General features: G+C 48.0%; 7 protein-coding genes across 7 annotated transcripts; 5 read left to right on the top strand and 2 right to left on the bottom strand.

Moving 5' to 3' along the window:
- Positions 1 to 191: 191 nt before the first annotated feature.
- FIESC28_02877 (uncharacterized protein) lies at positions 192 to 852 on the top strand (the record flags this gene model as incomplete). Its single annotated transcript, XM_031157026.1, has 3 exons — positions 192 to 551; positions 599 to 746; positions 797 to 852. 3 exons carry the CDS (start codon positions 192 to 194, stop codon positions 850 to 852), a joined length of 564 nt encoding a protein of 187 aa, XP_031018978.1.
- Positions 853 to 1,228: 376 nt separating this feature from the next.
- FIESC28_02876 (uncharacterized protein) lies at positions 1,229 to 2,836 on the bottom strand (the record flags this gene model as incomplete). The annotated part of the gene is made up of 1 exon (XM_031157025.1): positions 1,229 to 2,836. One exon carries the CDS (start codon positions 2,834 to 2,836, stop codon positions 1,229 to 1,231), a length of 1,608 nt encoding a protein of 535 aa, XP_031018977.1.
- Positions 2,837 to 4,504: 1,668 nt separating this feature from the next.
- On the top strand, positions 4,505 to 4,960 carry FIESC28_02875 (uncharacterized protein; the record flags this gene model as incomplete). Its single annotated transcript, XM_031157024.1, has 1 exon — positions 4,505 to 4,960. The coding sequence occupies one exon, from the start codon at positions 4,505 to 4,507 to the stop codon at positions 4,958 to 4,960; it is 456 nt and encodes a 151-aa protein (XP_031018976.1).
- A 1,645-nt stretch (positions 4,961 to 6,605) lies between these two features.
- On the top strand, positions 6,606 to 7,696 carry FIESC28_02874 (uncharacterized protein; the record flags this gene model as incomplete). Its single annotated transcript, XM_031157023.1, has 2 exons — positions 6,606 to 7,608; positions 7,665 to 7,696. 2 exons carry the CDS (start codon positions 6,606 to 6,608, stop codon positions 7,694 to 7,696), a joined length of 1,035 nt encoding a protein of 344 aa, XP_031018975.1.
- Positions 7,697 to 7,725: 29 nt separating this feature from the next.
- Positions 7,726 to 9,159, bottom strand: FIESC28_02873 (uncharacterized protein; the record flags this gene model as incomplete). Its single annotated transcript, XM_031157022.1, has 6 exons — positions 7,726 to 7,857; positions 7,907 to 8,325; positions 8,378 to 8,607; positions 8,658 to 8,741; positions 8,788 to 8,975; positions 9,025 to 9,159. 6 exons carry the CDS (start codon positions 9,157 to 9,159, stop codon positions 7,726 to 7,728), a joined length of 1,188 nt encoding a protein of 395 aa, XP_031018974.1.
- A 763-nt stretch (positions 9,160 to 9,922) lies between these two features.
- On the top strand, positions 9,923 to 11,404 carry FIESC28_02872 (uncharacterized protein; the record flags this gene model as incomplete). Its single annotated transcript, XM_031157021.1, has 1 exon — positions 9,923 to 11,404. One exon carries the CDS (start codon positions 9,923 to 9,925, stop codon positions 11,402 to 11,404), a length of 1,482 nt encoding a protein of 493 aa, XP_031018973.1.
- Positions 11,405 to 12,049: 645 nt separating this feature from the next.
- On the top strand, positions 12,050 to 13,685 carry FIESC28_02871 (uncharacterized protein; the record flags this gene model as incomplete). Its single annotated transcript, XM_031157020.1, has 4 exons — positions 12,050 to 12,337; positions 12,384 to 13,494; positions 13,542 to 13,585; positions 13,632 to 13,685. 4 exons carry the CDS (start codon positions 12,050 to 12,052, stop codon positions 13,683 to 13,685), a joined length of 1,497 nt encoding a protein of 498 aa, XP_031018972.1.
- Positions 13,686 to 13,857: the final 172 nt, after the last annotated feature.

Raw genomic sequence — 13,857 nt, 5'->3', positions numbered from 1 at the left:
AAATTTGTATGAGCAATCATTTACCATCTATAAACATTCTTGTGATTGTCGCATACGGGGAAACCTTTATCCGCCGATTTATCATATCATCCACTCTGGAGGGAAAGGCTCAAGCAATACCACTTAGACTTGGCGGACCAGCAGCTCAACAGCACCTGTGACAACCTCTCCTGCGCGGGAACAAGGGAAATATGGACTCCTGCAGCACTTGTGACCGATACTTCGTTAACCCTCAAGCTCTCAAGCAACACGCCTTGAGCAAGCACCCAGAGACCTACTGCTTTCGCTGTGAGCGAAACTTCCGACATGTCCAAGCTAAAGAGCAACACATCAAAGCCTCTCGCAATCATTGGGTCTGCGCGTTCTGTTACGAGCTTGATTTCATTACCCAGAAAGAGCTCAAGGTGCATTACAAGGAAGAACATAACCCCTGCACCGAGTGCGATACCGTCTTCCGCTACTCGGATGATCTTTACGAGCATGAGTTAGAGGAACATAACAAATGCATGCACTGCGGGCGAACCTTTGGTTCTGAGTCAAATTTAAGAAATGTAAGTCTTCCCTCCCGGTGAAAGTAATGAGGCGCTAAATCTCCCAGCATCTGAAAACACATAAGTCGAAGGATATCGACTGTCCTGGCTGCGAGAAAATGTTCATCTCGAACTCGGCTATGGTACTGCACCTCGAGACTGGATACTGTCCATCCGGGGCAGACCAAGATACTGTTCGCGATGTAGCGCAGGATTGTGACTCGTGGCGTTCATATATCTCATATGACTCGGACTGTGACTTTCAGTGTCCAACTTGCGACAAGCCTGCTCGACTGATGAGCGCCTTGTTACAGCACGCTGAAAGCGTTTATGACTGTGACGAGGAGTTGAGACATTATAGATCGCTGTGGGAGTTCTTGAGGGACTTGGAGTTGCGTGTGAGAGATCTGCGCTATTATTCATAGCCAACGGGACATAGAAGTGAAAGGCTTTGTGTCAGGAAATGGGAACGGCAGTTGATGCAGGATCGAACGAGAAGAGAGAAGAACATGAGCGACGACAGTGGATTAGCCCGGATTGGATCGTACTGTAACTGCTTTACCTTGGACCGATATTCTAGAGATAGACCGAGCCTCCATTTATTATCATGAACATGGAACTGGGGGCAGATTTTGGACGAATGGGACATTGGCATGGGCATGAACACGTTGATTGAATAGGTGTAATGGCTAAACTATCTAAAGCTCCGCAGCACCAGTGCCCTTCTCCTTCTCATACTCCTCCAACCAAGCCTTCGTAAACTCAATAATATCATCCTGCGCCTTCTTAACAGCCGGAGGCGGCAATCCAATCTCCTCACTGCCAGGCGCTAAGCCATTCTCATCCCAATGATGCACACCATAAGGAATCAAGATGAATGGCTCGCTAACGGTAGACTCTCTATCGGTGTTGTAACCAATAGCATGAGGCGTCGCTGCTCTCCAAGGATCGTACTCGCCGTCGATGAAGGCGACGCGGGGGTAGCTGAAGTTGAAACCGCCGAGCTTGTTGATGGATTCCACGTTGGGAGGGGTGGTGATGTTGAATTCTTCGCGGCAGGGAATTGTGCTGTATTCTACGTCGATGAGACGGGATACCATGGGGAGTTGGTCCTTTGGTGCGCCGGAGCCGGTTTGCCAGTATCCCCATTGCGTGCAAGTCTGGTACGTCCACTGTCGCGACATAGAGTTGGGATCGAGCTTTGTTTCGTTCATGGAGTTGCGGATGGAGTAGCATCCATCCAAAGTCAAATCCTTACAGCGTCCGGCCTGGTCGCTCTCGACGTTGGAGCGGACGTAGCCGATGTAGTTGAGGAAACGGTTCGTCAAGTACTTGAGCTGCTTCTTGTGGCCGGAAGCGATAAGCCATTTCTTGACATAAGGCTCAAGATGGCGGGTACTGGCGTAGAGAATGTCGTCGGAAGAAACACTGCCGCAGTAGAGACCGAAGCTAGACGAGTCCTCGGCAGGATCCCAATTGTTTCCCTGCAGACCACCAATTCCCTGGGCGATAGTCTGAGCGAAATCATCGTCCCGAAGACCGAGAAGGCCGAAAGCAATCTTGAACTGCTTCTTCTCCTCCTTGTTATCGCCCATCAGGATATCGTCGACGACGCGTGTGAGTTTCTGTGTCACCTTGGCACAATCGCCAGGCGCAAAGAGACGTGCAGCCTCAAAGTACTCCCAGTAATCGACAATAGCAGCAGTGACACCAGAAGACGAGATACCGCCCCAGAAAAGATCGGGATAGAGCTTGCGCGCGAATGCAGCGAAAGCACCAGCGTAAGAGCCGCCGTAGATGATGTACGGTGTGTTGGTAGCGGTCAAATTGTGCTCCTCCATGCCTGGAAACTCAACATGCTCCGCAAAGTACGCGGTATCAGCAAGAGCCTGCTCGGTGGACAAAAACCTCATATTCTCAGGTTTCAAGTCCGGCACAGGAAAACTGGTTCCATAGTACCGATGCTCAAGAATAACACCAATACCGCCCGTCGCATTAGCCAGCATTTGCAGAATGCCATGCTCGAGGAAGGGAATACGGTCTTCGCCTGAGGTTTCTCCAGACGCGAGGATAATGACTGGACCACCCTTGCGATAGTACTGCGCGTCGAACCAATACCTCAACGGGAACTTCTTGTCTGAGTGAGGCTCGTAGAGGGTGTCGTTGTGAAAGTGATCGACTGGGACGCTGATGTTTACAGCCTTGGGACCGTCATCTTTTGCGCGAGGAGAGAGGGCGTACGCGTTTCCTCCCGCGGTGAAAGTCAGGAGGAAAGCAGCGCAATTGACAAACCATCCAGGCGCCATTTTCGATAAGAATAATGGTGATGAAGATGTTTGTTGTTTTGTCTTAAAAGTGGCGGGGCGTTGCCCGCTATATAGTACTAACGGTAGCCACTGTAAATACCTGGATAGGCAGCCCCAGTGAAGTGGAAGGCTCCATCGCGTGTCCGGGCACCTTCCCGAACGAGGTTGACTAGCATCATGGGTCACATTGCGATACAGAAGTTCCCCAGGTAAAGTCGCATTTTAGTACAAGGATCGACGTTTATGAAAGGAACCTTTGTTAGGTCAACGGCAAAGTATGAGCCGATTCTTGATTGTTATCTTTTTTTGACCCCGCAATTGACGTCGCGTAATTGAATTGAAGCGGCGTAGGCATAATCTATCATCTCCATGACGAGCCTGTTCATCTCGACTCCGATGCTTGCTCGTCAGCGAGATGATGCAATAATCCTTATTCCTCTTTCTTGATGGTAGGCATAGTGGGTAAACTAAGTCTCGTAATCGCATGACGATCTAGCATCATGGTGTTCATATTCTCATACTGCTCATTGGCATGGATATAATCATCTTGGCATTATTAGCAGAGCAGACTAAATTGAGGTCCTTCGAACTTACTATTCAGAGTTGTTATATGACCGCAATTCGCAACTCATAAATCTTCGAGGCCTATGCCTTGGCGTTCCATCCATTCTGTCAACGATATTTGCTCATCTTCAACCCAAACATATGGCAGTAACGAAAGTGGTTTCCTTGCTGCACGATTATGGGATGCACTTCGAACACCCGTGAGGGATATGAAGCAGTTTTCGACGCGTTCTCTTATTATCTCGTTGCAGAGGTAGCCGTCACGTTGGCATCTGACTGCCGGGTCCCTGATGGCTTCTTGGAAGTCTGCACAGATGCCCCAGCCGTTCATGGTCTCTGTCCAGACATCATCATCGTCCAAATACCAAATACGTTTGGGATACTGGACAGATTCGAGAATGGATTGCATAAACGCTTGCTCCATCTTATGTGCCCAGTCTATGACGGGCCAATTCTCCTATGGGTACCATAATTCTGCAGCCTTTTCTTCTGTAAAACCACAGAAGACTATTGTAGCTTTGGAGATGATTTGGTCTGGATAGGAGATGAAAGCTTCAGGGTTTGTGTCTGGACAAGCGTCGAGTGAGAACTCGAGGTAGTCGACGGCAGACCGATCAGAGATGCGTCGTCTATGTAGTTTCCTGGAGCCATTTTCGTCGACAGGAGTAAGAAGACCTAACGATTCCAGTTTGACTGCACCGTGGGGGTGAAAAATATGTGAAGGCGGTATGTAAAACATGTTGAAGGTTGATTGCCTTGTATGCGAGGGGGAGAAAACTTGGTTGAGTAAGTACTTGAGTAAGTGTTTTGGATTTCGGAAGAGATGGCCGACTGTTCACGGCATCCAGGACCATTTTCAATGTGCAATTGGTTTAGAATGATTAAACTTTAGAGACGCCGGTGACTCACTCGGAAAGATAGGTTGAAAGTTCGTTGTGTGCAGAACATAAACTTCCCAGCCCGCATCAAATGTGGCTTTCGACCGACGTGTAACCTTCTCCCCAGCTGGGTATAAAGATGGCCTTCCTTCGGCCAAGTCCTCTTTATTCTTTCAACACCCGAAGCCCTCACAGTTAACAGAGACCAGCATAAATCACCGACGCAATGAAGATTTGGAAACTTGAAGACCCTCTACCAGGCGAAGATGTATTCCAAGACGAGGAACCTTACGACAAGAGCTGGATATTTGAAGACCCCCAGTCAGAGGAGATAATACAACAGCTCGGTTTCGACAAGCCGACAGCCTCTCATTTATGGCGAAGGTGGAGTGAGTGGGCAGAAGAAGGGGGCTCGGAATTTGATTGCGCAACTCGCGACGTCCCATTCTTGGCTCTTATCAAAGGCAGAGTCGAATTTTCCGACGACGTTTGGGGTGATGATGATGCGGCCTGGATCAGATGGATGCAGAAACACGGAATCGCAACTGAGTTGCAGGATGCTATTATGGATACAAGATTTAAACAACTTCGATTGACGCGGACTTGTGAGCAGTGGGTTCTCGATATAATCGATATGCGCTACGAGACATTTTACGAGTCTGAAGTAACCGAGGATCTTTAAGACAGTGAGCACGAACCTTCCGCATCTGACAACAACCTCGCTCACAATGAGACACCCGGAGTGACTGTGCTATACAAGGCGATCGTCCTGAAGCGTTATAGGAGCGACTCTCGCAATCTTTTGAACTCTGAAGGACGATTAAACCATTTAAGATGTCTCAAGACATACTTAGGGTCTGAATTCAGCGATTCCAAGGCGATGATCCATCTTGATACCTCCCTTCAGACAGCGCAACTCCGTGCTTCGTATCTCAAAAGGCTATCCAATGGTCTAGGTCAAGAAATAGTCATAATCAGACTATGCCTCCCAGACACAATCAAACAAGATATGTCTGTCCAGACTTATTTCCCCAGCGATGACTGGAAGAAGCTAATTTGGTACTGCCGAACGCGGAAGTACGATCGGAAGCTCAGGGAGGAGATCTCCCACATCTACAGGGCTAGTCTGATCGTCGGGAACATGACGAGTGCACCCGAGGCAGCTTTCAGAGAGCTGAATTCGTGGGAAGAGATTACCGAGGAACATGTGCTGAAGCTTCACGGACATGATGAGAGGGAAATTCAATATGTGTTTGATGGAGATTGCGAAGGAGAGGAGATTTTGCAAGAACATGTCACCGACGTCAAGATACTACCGTATTCGACGGAAGAATATCTCAAGTGGATGGAGAAACATAAGGATCTATCACAAACATATATATCCCGAAGTCACTGTCGTCTTCAGTAACGGGTGTACTTGTTTTTGGCAACTACGAATGTCACGAAAGTATCGGCTGAACTAGAGATTGCTATATTTTAAAACCATGTTATTCTCTTTGCAATCATCACTGAGTCCGAAGACCATTCGTCATGGATATGATAATATTATCACTATTTGAACATTATTTCGACAATTACGGTATCAGCTAGAGAGAAGTCACTACATGTCAATACCACGCTGTTCTTACATGTCCTTTGAGGCTTTCCAATTGTTTAAGTACTGTGCCAGGAGCCATCTAAGATGCACACTTGTCTTCGAAACATTCTTTTTCCCCGATTAGTAAGTTCATGGAAGACATCATACCATCTTCAATGTCAGGGATTAGTGTGAAGCCAAGATAAACCCGCATCAACCCAACCACGAATTGTCCAATCAGCGTGCAGCCTCTTATCGGTCACTGTACATCCTCCATGATTTATGCCCTGTCTTCCCCAGTCGTTCATGCCCTTTGACCATCATATCTATTCCTCGAAAATCGCATGGCTGGTAAACGATCTCGACAAGGATGTGGAGAGTGTAGAAAACGCAGAAGGAAGTGTGATGAAGTCAAGCCGAGTTGTGGACTGTGTGTTTCATCTAACCGGATATGTCGGTATGAACTCCAGGTTGTTTGGAGCCAGAGGGCCCAGATATCACGAAACGGTATGAGTCAATATCCTGATTCCTGTGAAGTTACTGATGAGAGGCAATTGAAGCGGCACAAGCCTCTAGCTCTCCCAGAATAACCAAAACAAAGGAATTGACGATCCCCGAGTCGCTTCCCAACGGTCTCGCTCTCCCAAGGAAATACAAAAGGCTATTACACCACTTTGTAGAAGGCGTTCTGGCCTCACTATCAAGCCATCCAACAATCCATCAAGATTTCTGTCGAGGCTTAATGCCGACAATGCTCCAGTCCCCACATCTCCTCTCCGCAAGTCTCGCCCTGTCAGCTTCAAGCCTAGCATCAAGAGGCGTCGAAGAGATAGAAGGAACAAATATCTTCCGAGTGACGGAGCATTTGCAATCTTCTGGCTTACCTCTTCTACGATCAGCGTTGGAAAAAGGTCAGCAGAGTGAAATTCTTATTGCTACTTGTCTTATTTGGTGTCTTGCCGATGTGTTCTCTGGACAACAGGGAATGACAAGGTGGCCTGTTCACTTGAGAGGGATCAAGGCGTTGTTGAGAGGGCAAAAGAAAGTCGATAGTGGTGATTTGGCACTGAGGTCTGCGATGAAGCACCTTTATATGCTTTATCGGGCTTTGGAAACGCTACCTCATGTGCCCTCACTGGGGCTTATCGCCCCATCGCCGGGAGGAAAGACGAATCTCGGTGTCTCGATTTTGCCTGCGGCCAACTCACAAATAGACGGGTTTCTAGGCTACAGTGAAGAACTTCTCGACATTCTACAGCAGATCAATTCGCAAACACCTGCAGACGCTGATGTCCTGCTTGATCGACTGAACACTATCATCAGCCGAGACGTCAAACACCCACCAAGTGTAACAATCTCATCACTCTCATCCCAGTCAGGCCGTGAATTCGCACTCTGCAACAAGGTCTTCCAGCAAGCAACCCTGATCCAACTATACAGACAACTATACGGTCTTTCATCCGCATCCGAGCCGATAAGATCAGCCATCGAAACTATTAACGGAATGATAAGTAATATGGCACAAGGCGAGCCCTGCCACACATGGGTCGCAATGGCTATGCCTTTGTTCACGGTTGGTTGCGAGGCGTACAAGGAAGATCAGAAGAACTTCATCTTGGATAAAATCCACAAACTGGAGAAGTGCATTGGTTCCTTGCATGTCAAGGTCATTGAGCAGGCTTTGAGGGATATTTGGAAGTTAAGACAAGACTTTGAAGATTTTGAGGGTGATTTATGCTCTGGATATTTACTTGGTAAGTGCTGTCATGAATTCTGTCGATACTCGGCTAATTCTGATTCTTGTGGACAGAGAAACTGTCATATAACATTGTTCTGTTCTAGGTATACAGGATTCCTATTAAATAAGCTTTCTAAAGCTCTTCGTCTTTCTTGCCGTCCATCATGCGGCTGAGAGGTCCCTTCTTAACCATGATGGACATGACTTCATAAAGAACGTCAGCAGCAGCCATGGTAGTATGCTCTGCATTGGTATCATAAGCAGGCTGCACAACTCATCAGTATGGTCCGTTACTAGGATTGTGTGAAACTTACAGCAACTTCAACAATATCCGCAGCGATCAGATTTAAGCTCTCCAATCCTCGAATAATCGTCCTCAATTCTCTAGTCGACCATCCACCAGTCTCAGGCGTACCGGTGGCAGGAGCAAAAGCCGGGTCAAGTGTATCGATATCAATTGATAAGTAGACAGGACGATCTGGACCGACGCGCTTGAGAATTTTCTCAATAATACCAGTTGTTCCTATGGTATCGATTTCACGAGCTTCGACAATCTCAAAGCCGCAGTATCCATCGTTGTCGTAGTCACTGGGGCCGCTGAGAGTAGTGCGGATGCCCGCGTGGATGTTGGTGTCGTTTACGAGGAGACCTTCCATTGCGGCATGGTAGAAGTATGTTCCGTGGTTGATACTTGCGGCTTCGGAGGGGGAACCGCCGAAAACCTTTGGCCGCCCTGTGTCATGGGTTAATGAGAATCCAGCTATGATGGGTCAGAGAATTCTTACAGGTGTCAAGATGACTGTCGAAATGAATGACAGTAACCGGTCCATATGCTCGATTGATGGAACGCAGCAGAGGCAGAGTGATGGTATGATCACCTCCGAGAGTGATGATTCGAGGCAGAGTCTTTCCTTTACTGGCCGGACCGACCTTATCCGCGTCTGTCATGGGTGGTCGCGAGAGGAGACTGTAATGCCCTTCTTCAATCTGTTGAAGCGCAAACTTGTTGTCATAGCTACCATTCTGTAAGTATCCTGAGGCGAGATTAACTGAGACAGTGCTTACGAAGTCACAGGGATATCACCACAGTCCAGGACTGTAGCCCAGCTGTTGAACGGGTTGGTAGCGAGCGGGACATTGTAGCCTCCACTACAACCTATTAGTCATAAATCTCGAGACGATAGTTGAGACTCACTAGAGATTAAGTCGCCGGGAGCCCTGTCGGATACCGGAAGGTCCAAACCGAGCACCAGGTCTGTACGATGTACCTGTATCAAAGGGAGCACCGATGAAGGCGATGTCATACTGGATACTGTTGTGACCTAGGCAGGGTTGATATGGGAGACGTCCAAACGTACTGATCCCTGAGAAGACAGAGTCGGCCTGAGTTGTCAGTATGAAATATCAGATCGCTTGTTGAGTAGTAACTTACTTGAGTGCCGCCATCACCAGGTAATCTGTTGTACCAGAGTGATTGATGGGGGCCTTCCATCTGCTTCTGGTCATGATTGCCATGGGCAAGAGCCACAGAGGCGATGCTGAGGAGAGAAAGCGATGTGAAAAGCATGATGATAGGACTTTTTCACCGTTGAGAGTGATAGAGATCAAATCTAAGGAGACACAGAATGGTAGCAAAACAGCCAATATTTATGCTAGTCTACAGACTCCGTAAACAGAACCATGATCCAACTTAATGCTATAACCTGCATCCTAACGTCACGACAATTGACTGGCATATTCTTGTTTTCCGGAAACTCACATCATCGTAATTGATGTTATTGAGTAATAGCATGACCCAGCTACAACACATCTACAAACGCTCCTCAATGGAGTGCGTAAATCACCATATTAGGTTAGTCCGAGGTAGAATATGCGATGAGACCCCAGACAGATCGGCACCCCGCAACTCCATGCTCTTATCGTGGCTAAGTTACCACATTGAGTAACCACGATAGATAAGGACGTTGCACGGTCATGGTTTTGAGTTTATGCCGTGTAAGCAATGCGGTGTTGATGACATGTTGGACGAAATGCCTCATACTAATGAAATGCGCCTTCGGGATGCAGTAGGCGGATCCTGTAGCTTGTGCTGATGCAGGCTTATCTCGAGGCGAGGGATTGAAGTGGCTTTTGGGAATGGCGGCATGAGGGTCTAGCTCGTCTGTGGGGTGAGCGATGGCACAGTCTGTGGCCATGAAAAATGAGATGAGTGGAGGAACGAGTGTCGCAAAGTAATTAGTTAATGTCTTGATTCTTCAAAGACCTCGTCGCACTCGGCCACAGGGTCATCAATCGCAATCTTCAGACTTGCCAACATTCAAACCATCAACATGGCTTCTCAACACCCTCCGCCTTCGAACGTCTCGGCTTCAGTCTTGCATTCTTTCCCAGACGAAGAAACCCCTCTGATCAGCAACCACCCAGCGGAACCAAACAGCCCATCCAGTTCACCATGGCTCTCCGAAACTCTCCTACTGGTGAAAGCCTCTATACCAGTCATACTGGCATACATGCTTCAAAACAGCCTCCAAACAGTCTCCATCCTCATAGTCGGCCGCATCTCCCCCGAAGCACTTGCGACAGCTGCATTCTCCTACATGTTTGCAATGGCAACAGCCTGGCTCATCGCTCTCGGTGGAACGACTGCTATCGATACACTCGGCTCGAGTACCTTTACGAGCTCGAAGAATAAACATGATTTGGGAATATTGCTGCAGAGAGGCATGGTTGTGTTGACGGCCTTTTATGCTGTCGTTGCGATCATATGGTGCTTGTCTGGATACATCTTCCGTGCTCTTGGACAGGAAGACTTCATCTGTGTTCAAAGCCCGAGATTCTTGATGCTCCTAATACCTGGTGGTCTTGGATACGTCTGGTTTGAAGCCATGAAGAAGTTTCTCCAAGCACAAGAGATCTACAGACCTGGCACTTATGCTCTTTTCGTCACATCGCCTTTAAATGCGTTGTTGAATTGGCTGTTCATCTACCCTCTCGGCTTCGGTCTTGATGGAGCACCAATTGCAACAGGCATCTCATACTGGCTGTCATTCCTCATACTTGTTGGATATGCAACGTTCGTCAGAGGTTCAGAGTGCTGGGGTGGTCTCAACCCCAGACAAGCACTTCAGCATCTCGGACCTTTCGCGAAGCTGGCATTCCTTGGTGTCATCCACGTTGGGACCGAATGGTGGGCATTTGAGATTGTTGCTCTCGCCGCTGGTCGTCTTGGTACCATCCCACTAGCTGCCCAGTCTGTCGTAATGACTCTGGATCAAATCATCAACACCATCCCTTTCGGACTTGGAGTAGCAGCGTCATCTCGTCTGGGCAATCTATTAGGTCTCGGCGACCCATTGCAGGCTCGGCGCTGCGCACACTCAGCAGCTCTTCTGTCAATTCTCTTCGGAACAATCATCCTGACCGTCCTTCTGTCGACCAAGAACATCATCGCCAAGCTCTTCAATAACGACGAAGACGTAGTAGACCTCGTCGCGCACGTCATGCCATATGTAGCACTCTTCCAGATTGCGGACGGTCTCAATGGCAGTTGCGGAGGAGCCCTACGAGGTATGGGTCGGCAATGGGTTGGTGCGCTGGTCAATTGCGTGAGTTACTACGGAGGTGCACTTCCAGCTGGTATTTGGCTTGCCTTTCATGGCTGGGGACTATCTGGACTTTGGGTTGGACAATGTGTGGCTTTGTTCCTTGTGGGTGTTTTGGAGTGGGTTATTGTTGGCATGTGTAACTGGAAGAAGGAGGTTCGGAGGGCGGCTGATAGGATGAAGGCTGGTGGCTTGGAGAGTGCCTTATAAGTCATGGTATAGGATCTGTGTATACTTGGATGCAAAACTCAAAATGCTCACGATAGATAGTAAGCCCGAGTAGGTATCAGAAAATTCATCATCTAAAGCTAAGACTATTAAGATAAAGTAGCCGAATTGCTCGTCTGAGCTAGCATAAAGTGTCCAAAATCTTTCGTCTCTTATTCTCGACCAATGATTTCGATACCCTGACACCCTCCTAAACTACTATAACGCTGCTAAATCATCCCATTCTCACTGAAGCTCCGATACCTTAAGAAATTCAATGTCTCTGGGCTGCGTCTCGCATTGACTACCTACGTAGTATGCTCGTAATGTCCGAGAGCCGATGTAACCATTGCCTCCTCAGATAACGCAGGGACCTTGTACCCCAGATAGATAAGAAATCATCCTGGATAGGAATTGTAACCGCATCGTACTAAACTCACGGACTGATAAGAGATGCGATATCTCCAATCGGCTCCCGAGTGATGAACATGGGTCTAGCCAGAATGGGGGTCACACCTGTACGCCTCAAATACTGATTCCCATATCACTTATCGGCTTCAATTCTGGAATTATGACACATATATAGCATGGCCGATCTGAAGATGGCAAGACCCCCATCGATCAAGCCATTTTACTGCGGGCGCCTAAATGGACAACGACAAAATTCACAGTGGCGTTCTTGAGAAAGGGGATGTGACAGAAGGAGAGTCCACTGAGCTAGGCTCTGTCCTCAATGCATCTGGCCATTCTGATCAGCTCACCCGACAATATGGCCTGGTCGGCCTCACGGGTATCGCTGTTACTGTCAACAATGCCTGGGTGGTTCTAGGCTCGTCGATCTCAGTATCGATCCTGAGCGGAGGTATCTCCGGAGTTATATACGGACTTATAGTCGCTGTCTTCTACTACACATTTATTGGCTTAAGCTTGGCAGAGGTAAGTCCCGTGAACATAACTTTCTGGGCCATACTAACTTTTATAGCTCTCGTCATCCTGCCCAAGCTCTGGAGGTGTCTACCACTGGGCTACCATAGCCGCCGGACCAAAGTGGGGACGAGTCACCGGCTTCTACGCAGGCTGGATCAATTTCTACGGCTGGATGTTCGGGCTCGCATCCTTAGTCCAAGTCGCCGCAAACGCAGGAGTCCAATGCTACGCGACTCTCACACCAACCTTCTCCCCTGAAGCATGGCACGTTTATGTGGCATATCTCATCGTGATATGGCTAAGTGCTTTCATTGTCATCTTCTCGAACCGCTTGGTACCTTATACTCAGAAACTCGGGCTGTTTCTTGTCGTAGTTGGTGGTCTTGTGACTATCGTCATCGTCGCAGTCATGCCTGAGAAACATGCTTCGAGTGACTTTGTTTTCAACTCATTTAGCGAGAATAACCTTACGGGTTGGAACGATGGAGTTGCGTTCATGGTTGGAGTTCTTAACGGTGCTTTTACTATTGGAACACTGGACGCCATTACGCATATGGCTGAAGAAGCTGCCGAACCGAAGAAGGATTTACCGAGAGCTATCTTTCTATACATTGGCATCGGCGGTGTCTATGCCTTGGCCTTTGCCATCGTTCTGGGATTCGCTATTTCCGACCTCTCAGTCCTGCAAGGAAACTCCAACACGTTTCCACTAGCTGGGATATATCACCAAGCAACCGGAAGCTCAGCTGCGACATTTGCGCTACTATTCATCATCCTGATTTCATCTCTTTGCTGTGTCATCGGAACTGTTCTAACGAATTGTCGCACGTATTGGACACTGGCTCGAGACCAAGCAGTTCCATTTTCGAAGTACTTCAGCAAAGTCAACAGCAAACTCGGAACACCGGTCGAGTCAACTCTTTTCGTGGCGGTTATTGCTTCGGGTATTGGAGCTATTCCTCTTGGAAGTCCTGTTGGTTTCAGCAACTTGACTGGATCTTTCATCATCATCACTACAGTTTCTTATGCCATTCCTATCATTTCAAATCTTCTCAGCGGCCGTACACGGTTTTCTCCCGGACCTTTCCATCTTGGAAAATGGGGTTCCCTGATCAATGGAGTCACAATTATGCTGATCATCCTCTTCGACGTTTTCTTCTGCTTTCGTAAGTACATCATTATTGTGTGCAGTACAAGACTAACGTGGATACAGCCGTGGGATTGCCGTTCGATGTCACAACGATGAACTATAACTCAGTAATTCTTGTCGGGTTATGCTTGTTGATAAGTCTCTGGTGGTTAGCGTCTGCTTCGAAACACTACCCAGGCCCTTCTTTCCGCCATACGGCTCACATAAATGGAGTTAAAGACGAAGAATCATAGACACAAAACTAAAAGTACTCAAGTATATGTACCCAAAGGAAGATGATCCAGATTACCATTCTCAAAGTTGTAGGACTCTCTTGCATATGTGGATTCATCCTTCTTTTACTTCTATGCCACCGATCTTCCAAGTCTTGTAATGGCCA

Source organism: Fusarium coffeatum, assembly GCF_003316985.1.
Source record: "Fusarium coffeatum strain FIESC_28 chromosome Unknown BRIP53273_contig_61, whole genome shotgun sequence".
Lineage (NCBI taxonomy): Eukaryota > Fungi > Ascomycota > Sordariomycetes > Hypocreales > Nectriaceae > Fusarium > Fusarium coffeatum.
This window is presented reverse-complemented; position numbering and strand designations above follow the sequence as displayed.